General features: G+C 49.7%; 1 protein-coding gene across 1 annotated transcript in view; it reads left to right on the top strand.

Moving 5' to 3' along the window:
* STK24 (serine/threonine kinase 24) overlaps window positions 1-13078 on the top strand; it is a gene marked incomplete at its 5' end in the record, with an annotated part of 102328 nt that overhangs the window by 76669 nt on the left and 12581 nt on the right. Inside the window, 2 exons of the mRNA XM_079721720.1 lie at window positions 6482-6590; window positions 6896-7053. Of these exons, the coding sequence (XP_079577846.1) occupies window positions 6482-6590; window positions 6896-7053 (267 nt within the window). The remainder of the gene's footprint in view (window positions 1-6481; window positions 6591-6895; window positions 7054-13078) is intronic.

The following is a 13078-nucleotide window of genomic DNA, read 5'->3' on the forward strand; positions in this document are numbered from 1 at the left end:
AGAACAGTTTCTTATTTTCTAAAACTGGTTTTAACTTTTGTGGAGCTGGTACCCCGTCATTGTTTCATGTTTCAGACGGTAACTTCCCTTCTAAAATATGCGTGGAACATTTTCATTTATGATTAATCAGAACTAGAATTTTTAAAAATTAAAATTTGATTTCAGAGGTAAGAGACGGGCACAGTATCACAATGGGAGCAGCTGTCGGGCCAAGCAGGAACGCATGTTTCTGTTTCCTGGATGCACACGCAGAGAGGCCTTGCTGTGCTCACAGTGTGGCTGTGGTGGAGCTGGACCCCTGCCAGTGGCGGTGTCTCCTACCTGGTCTGGACCTAGGTGTCCAGCCCACACAGATGAGAGGCAGCTCCGGTGTAGGATGACCTCAAAGTCACAGTCTGGAACTCCCCTCTTTTTTTTTTTTTTGTTTTTTTGCGGTACGCGGGCCTCTCACTGTTGTGGCCTCTCCCGTTGCGGAGCACAGGCTCTGGACGCTCAGGCCCAGTGGCCATGGCTCACAGGCCCAGCCGCTCTGTGGCATGTGGGATCTTCCCGGACCGGGGCATGAACCCGTGTCCCCTGCATCGGCAGGCGGACTCTCAACCACTGCGCCACCAGGGAAGCCCCATGTAACTCCCCTCTTGTGCTAAAATATGGTTACATGTTGGCCTCTGATAAGATGCTCAGAAATAACCAGTAAATCATGAGCATTACTTAAGTCATCCTTGAAACACAATATATGCAAAACAAATTTAAAAAAATCTCACACAGTTGTTTAGCCCCTGACATTTCATCCCCATGTGGTTACGCGGTGAAATCAGCACTCTTTCCCTGCCCGTCCTGTAAAAGCTGGGCTTTTGGGTGAGTGGTGATTTCCAAGTCAGGCCTGATCTATCATTTTAGTGTTTGAGCGCGGGTTCTGCTTGCTAGACAGTTGTCAGTGCGGTACGTCTGCAGTTTTCACTGGTCTCACAGCTGAGAGAAGCTAGCGTTTTTTGGTGGTTACAGTTTACACAGATTTTATTCACTAAGAAAAGAAATACCCTTTGATTAAAAGGAGTTTACTTTCTCACAGTAATAGTAACAATTAGTATTTTGGGGGGAAGGTAAAACCTCTAGAACTGAATGTATCTCTGAAAGGCTTATGTACCCAATTTTTAAAAAAATCACATAATGTTATAAACCGTAAAAGCAATTGGTCAAAAGGAAAGTTCAGGAAAAAAATTTAATATGGTATAAACAGTGATATTAAAATGGAGAAAGCAAAACAGCTGGATAAATTTTATGACTTCCTTTGCTTCTTTTCCGTAAATATACATATGACACAAAGAGCTTTTCTTTTTTTTTTTTAACTCCTTTGGGAAATACTACAGAAATGTAGAAAATTGCCTCATTTTGTATAATTAGATTTACTATTCTCTTAAGTGAATTTCATTTGTGGCATGTATAAAATGATTTGTGGGGACTCTTTTCCAACGCTGAGTCCTCAGAACAGCAATTCTAGTCTCTAAATGCTTTAGTTTATTCATTCTTAATGCCACAATAATTTATTTAGTGGTAACTTTCTTTGGAGCTCTGAAGTCTGTGAAATTTTAGACATTACAGTTGGAAGGAAGTGTCGAATTCTCCACTTATTAACTAAAATCCCATATGGTGCCAGTCCCAGCAAACTGCCGTCCATCTTCCACGTCATGGGCTCTGGTGGCAAGAACCAGGCATCCCTTTTTGAATGTCCCCAAATCGTCTCATTTTACTGGAGGAAACGGAAATACTCAGAAGTTAGGTGTGCCAGCTAGCAGACAGAGCTGGACGTTGGACCTCGTTGTAACCAGCTGCAAAGCCCTGACCTCGCGCTCTCCTTCCCCTCTCTCTGACTTTGTCGTATTTTTCTTTATCTCTTATCCCTTTTCTGTTGGCCTGACCCCAGTCCTCAAAGAAGATGCACTTTAATAATGGGATTCAAGAGTTTTTTGAATGTTGAAGACTATTAAGATTATTTTGAGAGTGTCTATTAAATGTTTACACAAGATTCTAAAAACCAGAGTATTGTTGCATATGAAGATTTGTTACCAGGTAGCTGAATATATGGATTTGGGGCATTTCTTAGAAAAATCCCACCTTGCTTTTTTTTTTTTTTTTTTTTTTTTTTTTTGCGGTACGTGGGCCTCTCACTGTTGTGACCTCTCCCGTTGCGGAGCACAGGCTCCAGATGTGCAGGCCCAGCGGCCATGGTTCACGGGCCCAGCCGGTCCGCGGCATGTGGGATCCTCCCGGACCGGGGCATGAACCCCCATCCCCTGCATCGGCAGGCGGACTCTCAACCACTGCGCCACCAGGGAAGCCCCCACCTTGCTTTTGTTTAATGTCTCTCTCTCTGTTAAGAGGCACGGTGCTGGTATGTTTGTATGTCTTTGGAGCAGCCCCTGTACATGAGGCCCGGGGAGGGAAAGATGACAGTGTCTTGTTCATGGGCAGGGCTCTGCCATTTCCCACAGTACGAAGATCTCGCCGGCTCTTTCCTCACTCTAGATTCATCCTTTCTCTTCATGCACTGGGGCTGCTATAACGAAATACTATAGACTGGGTGGCTTTTTTCACTCTACATTTTAGTTATCATGCCTTTTTACTTAGGCTGTGAGACATTATTTTTATTTTTTTTTTTTTGCTGTACGCGGGCCTCGCACTGTTGTGGCCTCTCCCGTTGCGGAGCACAGGCTCCGGACGCGCAGGCTCAGCGGCCATGGCTCACGGGCCCAGCCGCTCCGCGGCATGTGGGATCTTCCCGGACCGGGGCACGAACCCGTGTCCCCTGCATCGGCAGGCGGACTCTCAACCACTGCGCCACCAGGGAAGCCCGTGAGACATTAGTTTAATTCCCTGCATTGAGTCTTAATAACACCTTAGCTTGGGCAGGAAGATGGCGCCTTCCTTCACCCGGGATTGCCCTGTGAGCATGTGTGATAGTTAATTTTTTTTTGGCTTTCTTTTCATTCTGGAATTGAGCTTCCAAGTAGAGGCAGACAGTTGATTATATCGCATGTGGGAAAGTGCTACAAGGAAAATAAAGCAGCGTGAGGTGAATTGGGAGAAGGGGAATGAGGATTCGCAACAGAGGGCCTGAGGCTGAAAGATTTTTCACTGACTAAAAGATGAGTCAGTATTATAGGAGAATCTAAGGGGCAACCTTGGAATCTTAATTAAGAAGGAACTAGGCTCCATACATTGGTCACTCAGTCAGGCAGAGATGTTTGACAAACTTAAAAATGAATATGCCACGTGAATTTAAAAAAATGAGATGACATATTCATTTATGTTTAGGCCAAGCTGCTGTTGTGGTGGTCTCCAAACAGTGTCTCACACGAGATGGAAATTTCTCTCCCACACGTGGGGTCAGTGGTCTCCGGGCCCTGCAGGGGTGGGTGGCTTCCCGTGGTCTTGAGTCCTTGTCCTCTCTGGCTGCTGGCGTTTCAAAGCCAAGACCGGGAAGGGGCACTTCTGCAAGTATTCCTTTGGCAAGAACTCAGTCATGTGGCCAAGCTTGCTGCTGCAGAGGCCGGCAGATACGGTCTCTAGTGGGGTGGCCGCGTGCAGGCCGAGAGTCTATTACAGAGGAAGAGGGGAAAACAGGTTTGGGAGGGGGAATTAGAAGTCACCCAGAGATGAGGAGCAGTCTACATTTTTTTTTTTCCTCTGAGTCTTTCTTTTATAGAGATTATTTGAAGATTCCACAGTCTTCTTAATGAAGAGACTGCTTAGGAGTGTTAGTGGTGGAGGATGTGAGGACCCACCAGCCAGGAGCTCTGTGCTCTAGGGAACAACTGAATACCCTTTACAGTGAATTTTGACACCTTGAAGGATCTCCCTGCTCTGTAAATAGTCTCTCTCTTCCTGCCCCCGCCTATGAATCATTGGCGGGTGGTGTTTAGGCCAGATTTAAAAGGGCATAACCATATATATATATATCAGTCGGAGAGCCAGCTCTTAAATGGTCCAGCAGAAGATGTTTCACTTCATGTTCCTCAGTCTTCTCTCTCCTTGGTGATGACTCCAGGCTGCTCCGCCGTTTCTTTCCAGACACCTGATCACAGGAGGGCGGAGGTGGGTACGTCCAAGTCCAGCCAGACGTTCCTGGCTGTCTGCCTGGGTGAAAACCTGCTGGAGGAGGAGATGGAAGCCCTGCTCTGGGAGAGCATTTTGAACAGTGGGGTTACCCTTCTGTGGTCTGTACCCCGGGGCATAAGAGCAAATTCGCCAGCATCTCTGCCTCCTTCCTCTTTTTCCCCAGGCTATGAGAAAAGTGCATTTTCCTCATTTTGAGTATTAAAATTCCCCCAATCTATGAACTCAGAAGGAGATGTGGAGCAGGCAGACAAGGCAGGGTTTCCAGATTGTGTGCTTAGGAACAGTTGTTTCGATGTGTTTCTTGAGAACAAGACTCTGGGTCAGACAACTTGGGGAGGAATTAGGTTCCGTGGAACAGAGCGCGCAGTGGGCTGCCCTGGTCTGCGGCAGTCGCGGGCGGGCTCCTAGTCAGGACTTGGAGGACTTCTGGGGGACTAGTTACCTGTCAGTGTGACTTCTCTGCGTCTGTAGCACACCGTGAAACGAAAAGCAAGGAGCCTCCCTTCCACCCGGGTTCTGAGTGTGAGAAAGTGGCTTGAGCACGGGGGCCCCGCTGCCAGACGGGCCAGAGTCCCAGAGAGGTGGCCCCGACTTTGAGAAACACCCCCTTCCTCCCGGGCTTCGCGGATTTTCATGGATCAGGTTGGGCCTGTGATGACCAGCTCGCTGGATGGACCAGAAAGCGGGGCAGCTGCAATCACGCTGTTGTGAGAAGGGGGTTCTCTGTGCCCCGACCTGAGCCCAGAAATGATCAGCTGTCTCTCCACCACCATCCCACTGAAGGCCCTGAGACGGCAGGACTTGTCTGTCCGAGAAAATGTACGTGTCCGTCGGAACACTACCTCAGAAGGCGTGTCTTGGTTTCCATTCCCTTTGGTTTAAAGCAAATCTATCTCTTTCACACCTACTCGGTGAGCATCGTGGAATTGTGTCGTCCCGTTGACTTACACATGTGAATTGGGGTTGTGGTGGAGTTCACTGTCAAGTCTGAAAACGTAATACTGAACATCATCGTTCAGATGAAAAATTAAATTGTTAGAATTCTGCCCCTTTCTCTGATGCTTCCGCTGTTAGTCCTTTGGGTGGAGTGTTAGGTGGTTTTGCTGAGGTAGTTAAGCGATAGGTTGTGGTTGAGTTCCTTGCTGTACAAGTGATAGTAGGCTTACTGTCCAGTTTGAACTGAGCTCTAGAACTTGTCTGCGTTTCTTTCTTTTAGTGGGGATGTGTGTGCCTGACTTGTCTGCCTCACATCTTTGTATAACTAACGACAGTGAGGAGTCAGTGTCAATTCCTTCGAGTTTCCTTGAAAAATTTATTCTCAGGCAATTATTATGTCATTTGGGGTAATATACTGATGTTTTTATTACGTAACATACGTGTGTATATATATTATATCACATTTAAAAGTTCAGTCATGGGCTTCCCTGGTGGCGCAGTGGTTGAGAGTCCGCCTGCCGATGCAGGGGACACGGGTTCGTGCCCCGGTCTGGGAAGATCCCACATGCCGCGGAGCATCTGGGCCCGTGAGCCGTGGCCGCTGAGCCTGCGCATCCGGAGCCTGTGCTCCGCAACGGCAGAGGCCACAACAGTGAGAGTCCCGCGTACCGCCCCCCCAAAAACACACAAAAAGTTCAGTCATGAGGGATTGAGCTCTTTTCTGCTTTCTTCCCCCAAGTTTTAAAATTCAGATTTAAAAGCTTCTGGTGTAGGGGTAGCCTCAGAAAGCAGTCAGCTCCCAGGCCTTCTCTTTTTGACTACTTGTGGGTTTTTGTTTTTTTTTGCGGTACGCAGGCTTCTCACTGCTGTGGCCTCTCCCGTTGCGGAGCACAGGCTCCGGACGCTCAGGCTCAGCGGCCATGGCTCACGGGCCCAGCCGCTCCGTGGCACGTGGGATCTTCCCGGACCGGGGCACGAACCCGTGTCCCCTGCATCGGCAGGCGGACTCTCAACCACTGCGCCACCAGGGAAGCCCCACTTGTGTTTTGATAACCGTTACCTGTGTTAGGACAGAGCCAGGCTGTTCTGTCCCCCCCGCCCGGCAAGCACTGCGAGGTGCTGGGCTTTTGCTTTCTGGACTGACATCCCTCCCAGCTCAGCCGGCAGGCATGGCAGGCTGACCACGGCCTTTCTCATTGGCCCGACTTCGATTCTTAGCTAGCTTTGCTTCATTCAGCAAAGTCATTTTCCCCGGTTCTTTTTGGGGTTTTTTAAAGGGCCTTGTGATTAGGTTTTAATTCTGTTTTGGAGTGAAGGAGATTTCAGGTTTGATTATTCTCGTCCATTTAACATTGACTCTGTTCTATCATCTCACACTTTTTCATCTAATCATTTAAGTAACTTTAATCATTTTTTTTCTTGCTAGTTAGAACCTGGCCCTTTAGATGAAACCCAGATTGCTACTATATTAAGAGAAATACTGAAAGGACTTGATTATTTGCATTCGGAGAAGAAAATTCATAGAGATATTAAAGGTGAGAAAACATCTTGTTTATATTCCTTTGAAATACCCAAGGTGAGGAAGGAGTCTTAGTTGTAGAGTTTTAACTGTGCTTCTCTTCTCAAGGGAAGTTGTCCTATGGGTATGCAGAGAGTGCCTTCGACATGCCTGGGTAGGTGGGCCGGGCCGTGAGGGGGTCTCACCGGAAGCACAGCCCTGGTCCCGGTTCTTGTAGAGCGCATGATGGTGCTGGGGCACGCGTGTGCCTGTTGCCAAATGGTAGCGGGCGGAACTCTCCAGCAGATGATGGCAGGAGACATCTTTGGTTCTGTTTTACAGCTGCCAACGTCCTGCTCTCGGAACACGGAGAGGTGAAGCTGGCGGATTTTGGCGTGGCGGGCCAGCTGACAGACACCCAGATAAAGAGAAACACCTTCGTGGGCACCCCTTTCTGGATGGCGCCTGAAGTCATCAAGCAGTCGGCCTACGACTCAAAGGTGAGGGCGGCGCCTTGGCTGGCCAGCCAGAGGAGCCTGAGGAGTCGGGGAGGGCAGGGGGCCTTGGGCAGAGCTCTGAACACTATTTAAGGGGCAGGGGCAGAAAGGATCCCACAGGAGAAACGGAGAGTCCACGGAACTGGAAGGCCAGCACCTGGGCAGGAGAGTGCTCTCCGGGCTGCTGCACACCCTCCTGTCCTCGCATTTAGATCCCCCGCTCCTGGGATCGTTGTCCTCAGAGGCTCCTTAGCAACGAAGGGGGCAAAATCGTGATTCCCTTTTCCAGCCTCTTCTACCTGTCATATGATGCACTCTCCCAGCTTTTCCTGTCTTCTTTCTTCCCCGTTGCCCCTCAACTTTCTAAAACTGTTTAATATAGACTCAAAAAGCCCAGGACCCCCGCCTCCTAGACCTCATTTCAGTCTCACATCCCACACCGACTCTGTCTCGGTCGCCTGAATGCAGTGAGATCTCCACATGGGCCACAGAGAATAGGCTTCTCTAAACTGCTGTTTCTAGGCAAACAAATATTTAACTCAGATACACTGACATGCCAAACACCATTTCTTCTCTTTAAGTGGAACTCTTCTCAGTACCTGGCAGATCCCCACCTTGGGAAGCATAGCACACGGAGCGTAAGGGTAGCTTTTCCTGGGGACCTAAGCTCGGCGTGGTGAGCTGTTGCGTTGGTGCTGGAAGTTGCTGGGCTGCGTGTCCGTCGCGGCAGAGGTGGACCTGGCCCTCTCACTGTTGAGTTGTAATGGTGGCCGTGACTCCCATAGGCATCCTCGTGGCCTTGGTAGCCAGTGGCCAATAAGTGACGATTAGGTTTTCAACCCTCAAGATAGCAGAGCTGTCTAGTCTCTGGTGTGTCTGTTGCCTGTGAGTGCCTCGCCCCTGGGATGAGTTTACCTCCATAGCTACTTCTGATTTCAGCAGCAGTTTTTGCTGTTGTCTCTTGTCTTGGGGTCGTATCATTTGAAGACTCAACAGGAAGTTATGTGTTCAGTTCATTCTCTTTATTTTCAGCTGAGGCCCATTTATCAAAGTTCTCAGGTCTAGATTTTGGCAGGTCTGGGGCTAGAATCCAAGTTTCTTAACTCATTTGATTACGCCCCACTGGTTCTTCTCTTCTTTTCCTTTCTGGTCAGTTAGCTGCTCAACCATGGCCCCTGTGACTCAGGGTTCAGATCTTACCTTTTCAGTGTTACTCATCACTGCTCACCTCACACTTCTTCAAGAATTGTCCGGGCTGCCTGAGACCTTCCTTCCCCGCCTTTCTTCCTGGGCAGGGCCTCTCTGGGTGTTTGCTGAAGGCGGCCTCTGCACTGTAGCAATCCCATGACATCGTGAAGCTTTGTCACCTTTTCCCTGGAGCTGTCGAGATCAAAATGCTCTTGTGTGATCAGTAGATGCTGCGGTGTTTTTTTTAGGCAGATTAAAAGACACTGTCGCAAACTTACAGGGAATGCATGCTTGGCTGGGGAGCTTAAGAAAGCGTGTCACATTTCGTGCAAACCCTTACCTTTTACTCTGGCTTATGGCAAAAGCCAGTTCTTTCGTTTGCTTGGATCAGACCCAACAACTCTTAGCTGGAACTCATTGTGAAGATGTTTGTGAAATTCTCTTCCCAGGTTTGTTGACGCAGGAGGTGTGGGAAGTGCAGATAAGGTTCAGGGCCCGAGTCCTGAGGCTGGTCAGGAAAGGCTGCCAGAGGCTGGGGCCTGAGGCTGGGGGGATGTGCCCCTGGGCTGGCAGCTCTCCTGGAGCAGTGCCTGACTAAAGACCTGTTTCCAGTGACTGCCCCCATCTGAGGCCCGTCTGGCAGGGCGGTTACGCTCTCTGACGGGCACCTCTATTCTCCTGATACACACACCCGGCTTCTTTCCAGTTCCCCCTTCTGCCCTTGCATGTACGTCTAGCCAGCTTCCCCACTGGTCTCCGCATGACAGGTCCAGAGCTCGCAGCCCCGGGGTCCCTGGGGAAGCAGGGTGCTCTCGGCAGTTTCATGTTGGGGCACACGTGCTGCTTCTCAAAGGCAGGTGGGGTTGGGGTGAGGATGGACTGTACCTGCCTCGCCAGCATCCTCATGTCCCTGAACTAAAGGGGGTGTTGGCCTTCAGTCTCGTGTGTACGTCTAGAGCCCTGCTTGACACAGTCATTTCTGGAACCAGTACCTTTGGCCCCTTGTCATCTGCCTGGGCTGCTGATGCCAACCTCAGCTCTTGATCTGAGCACAGCATGTCTAAGTCGTGTTGGCCCATATGCCTCAAGAGGCATATAATTTTTAAGGTGACTTGGGGTGGCTTAGTGTAAGGAGTCCCCAGACGGTGGAGATGGGGCCACAGGAGCAAGCTCTGCTCTGCGCCCGGGAAGCCTGTGGGACCAACGACGGGGCCGGGGTCTTCGGCGAAGAAGCTCCATCTTTTTCCCCTTCCTTTGTAAGGATGTTAGGATGGTGTGTCAGTGGATGGATTGGAGACTTGGGTGAGGACCTTGTCCCCTTCTCTGTACTCATCCCTCCTGTCCTTGCCGTAGCTGAGCCCAGCGCTGTGCTGGAGATTTACATCTTCAGTGAGTGAGCGCGACACTGCATGTCGGGCGCTCTGACAGGGAACGGGGTGCAGGGGCGCTGAGAGGAGGTCGGAGTGATCTGGGGAGGGCTTCACAGACGCAGGCTTTTCAGCCCTTCAGAGACGAGGGAAGGACGTTCAGACCAAGCCCACTGGGGGAGAGGAGAGCCGTTTGCGCTGGAATTGTAGGTTGAGGAGAAGAACGTGGTAGACTTCCTGTTAACCAGACGACTCCTGTAGAGGCTGAGGGGCCAGTGTCAGTATTCTCCTGTCAGTAACTTTCTCTTTTTTTGGTCTCAAAAGCAGCACATAGTCTTGAATCTGGAAAGTACCGGAAAAAATGAGATGAAAAGAAAAGCATCTGTAGGCCTCGTACCCAAGCACAAGCTAAGTTATTTTGGTGTCCCAGACATGACTGGACACCAAAATAACTAACTGTTTGCAGTCTAACCATGGTGAAAGATGGAAACAGTGATGTGTTGATGGAAGAAAAAAAGACGAGTGGAAACACAGTGGGATTGGCCGTCAGTTGGTATCTGAAAGGCCAGCCTGTCCACTGGCACGTGACTGGCGCTCCTTTCCCAGCCCATGGACTCCCCTGGTCCATCTCAGGACCAGGAATTACCCACTTCCTGGCTAATGCGCCCTGGAAGTGGGGAAGGATGTGAGTGGGAAAAGCATCCAGCCTGGGGACTCATGACAGGTTGTATCCTAGCATGAGGTGATGGTTGGGCCGTGTATTGCTATGGAGCTGCTCATAAATGGTTTTCTACCTCTAGATGCCACTTACTGATGTTAATGTGTTCCTAAATATTGCCTCTAATTAAGCAAATCGTTTCTATTAAATCCATGAGCTCTGTTTTTGACTAGTTATAACTGTTACTTGGGGTTCTCCATGGTTTTTTCCCTCTTCCTCTTGTGGTTCTTTTCTTTTCTTTTTTTTTTTTTTGGCCATGCTGCGCAGCATGCAGGATCTTAGTTCCCCAACCAGGGATTGAACCCATGCTCCCTGCAGTGGAAGCGCAGATTCTTAACCACTGGACCGCCAGGGAAGTCCCCCTCTTGTGGTTCTTTATACAATATTTGGTATACATAAATTTTTTATGCCACTTAAATTTGCATTTTGTCTGCAGAGATGTAGCCAGCTTACTTTTACTTAACTTGGCTTTGCAAGGATTTGGAGAGCCGTTGTGTACTGGTGGCACCCCACTCACATCCCCTCATCCCTGTTGCTCATCAGTAGCAGATAATTCTGTGTTGTCACTTTTAGGGGAATTCTATCCAGAACTAACCACATACAGAGAAAAAAAAAATCTGTTCACAAAGAAATATCTGCAGTTCAGAGCACCTGCCTTTGTAACTTTGGACTTAGGCTCATTATTGAAAACCACTGTTTGTTTTCTCTTAATAGCTAAATTTCCTGTCTTTCCCACATGGTGGTAAAACAGTTCTCTTCTTACACCTCAATTTTAATTGCTTTGGAAAATGACTGCCCTTTCCCACATAACTTTTATTTTAAAATCCAGACACATGTTCTAAATCTGATGCCATATTTCGTAGATACCGTGATAGAGAATCGTAAGTACAATTGAGTTTGTCTATCAGCATCGTTGTTGAGTACTTGATCCTTCAGTAAGTTAATGTGCCATAGCAACGTAATCATTCTTCTAAGGTTTAGCATAAGTAATGCTGCTATTGAATATTTTGGGCAGCCTTTACCATTTTCTAAATATAAAATTTATTTAGGGTAGATTCCTAGAAGTGGAATTAATTGGTTTCAACGAATGTGGATATTTTTATGATTTTTGCTACATAATGCCAAATCGCTTGCTATTTATTCAAGCGCCAGTCAAGTTTTCCAAATTAGGCAGCAGGATGTTAGGTGTCTGCAGAGGGAGCCTGCAGGCAGGAGGACCTCTCGGGAGCCCCCCACAGAAGTCCCAGGGACAGGGGACAGCTCTGCACTAAGCCAGGGGCAGGAAGTGGGGACCCAGGACACCGAGAGGTCAAGAGCGGGACACCTGGCACCTGGTTGATTTAGGAGGATCCAAAGAGAAGTTCAAGAGGCAGGCCGGGCCGAGGCTCGGGCTCCTGGCCTGGCTGCCTGGGGGAGTGACACACGTTTTGTCTTGATGTGGCTCTACTGGTGACCCTCCCAGGGGAAGAAGGTGAGAGCAGTGCCTGTGCCTCTTCTCTGAAGACCTCGGAGGCGTGTTATGGGTGGGGCTGGGAAGGCTGTTACATCAGTCGCCTTTAGTTGGTCTGTGTTGTCAGACAGGAAGCAGGTGCAGGTCCTTGAATTCTTGCCGCCTGTCAGTTGTCCGGCCCAGAGCCTGAGAGCAAGCCCTCGGGTCTCTGAAGGAAATGAGCACAGGCTCATTTCCCGTGACAGGCTGCTAGCAGACACCATCATCGGCTAGGCTTTCCAGAAACAGAGTGTGTCTAAGTGATTACGGGACGCTGGGGGGTCTGGAGGTGCATCCATCAGGGATCATCTCTATCTACATGGCCATAAGCCAGATTGTTGTCGAGTGGCAGGCGTAGCAAACAATAGCAGTTGAATGAAATCCAAGAGAGGCAGGCAGCTGTGGAGTTGCAGACTTGAGAAAGGAACCGCTACCGTACAGGAGTCGTGTACTCGTCGTTTTTGCCTTTGTTCTTGCAACTCGCCCTTTCTCCTTGTACCTGTGCCCTTCCTCCTGTCCTCCTGCGGCCGCCACGGTTACAGATGCTCACTGCACCCAGCTTCCTCCTCCTGGGGGTCGGACCCTGGAACGCATCACACTTCTGCTGATTTTTAAAGTAGTACCCGTGTAAAATAAAGCAGAGGAAAGGAAGGTAGGAGCATTACTCCCGACACTGGATCTTCCAGATTCATCCCTTTAGTACACACTGAGGGCAAAGAGTTTACAACAAGGCCTGCTGTCTGTTATTCCCACCTTCACTGGAACAGAAGGAAGTAGAAGGTGTGGTGGGCATCGTCCCCACCCACCGCTGCCCAGGGGAGATTGTTGCTAGGACTTCTCGTACGTCCTGGGATTGTGGGAACGTGGCAGGTGAGTCCTCTCTAGGTTGTTAGACGTTGGGAACATCTGGGTCCTGGGGTGACCTGCTTGCTCAGTGTTGCAGCCTTTCCGTTTCCCTGCCGTGGGGTGCGAGTGCGGGATGTGTTAGGTTCTGACGTGATTGCCTGGAAGTCGGTTGGCTTTGCGGTGCTGTGACGGGAGCAGGGAGGCCGCGGAGGCCGCGTGCAGGAGGCTCGGCCCCTCGCCCCGTTCTTTGCCCGCCTGTGGGGTCCCGCTTCATCTCCAGCTTCTGTCTTCTTTGCTGTGGCTTGGTTTCGGCTTGTGAGAAGGCCTGCCAACCAGAGCGCTTCTCATTCCCAGCACACGGTCAGGGAACCCATTCATCTCTGCACTGAGCAGGTGTGGCCACAGCCTGGGCCGGGCAGG

The sequence above is a fragment of the Hyperoodon ampullatus genome, assembly GCF_949752795.1.
Source record: "Hyperoodon ampullatus genome assembly, chromosome: 16".
Taxonomy (NCBI): domain Eukaryota; kingdom Metazoa; phylum Chordata; class Mammalia; order Artiodactyla; family Ziphiidae; genus Hyperoodon; species Hyperoodon ampullatus.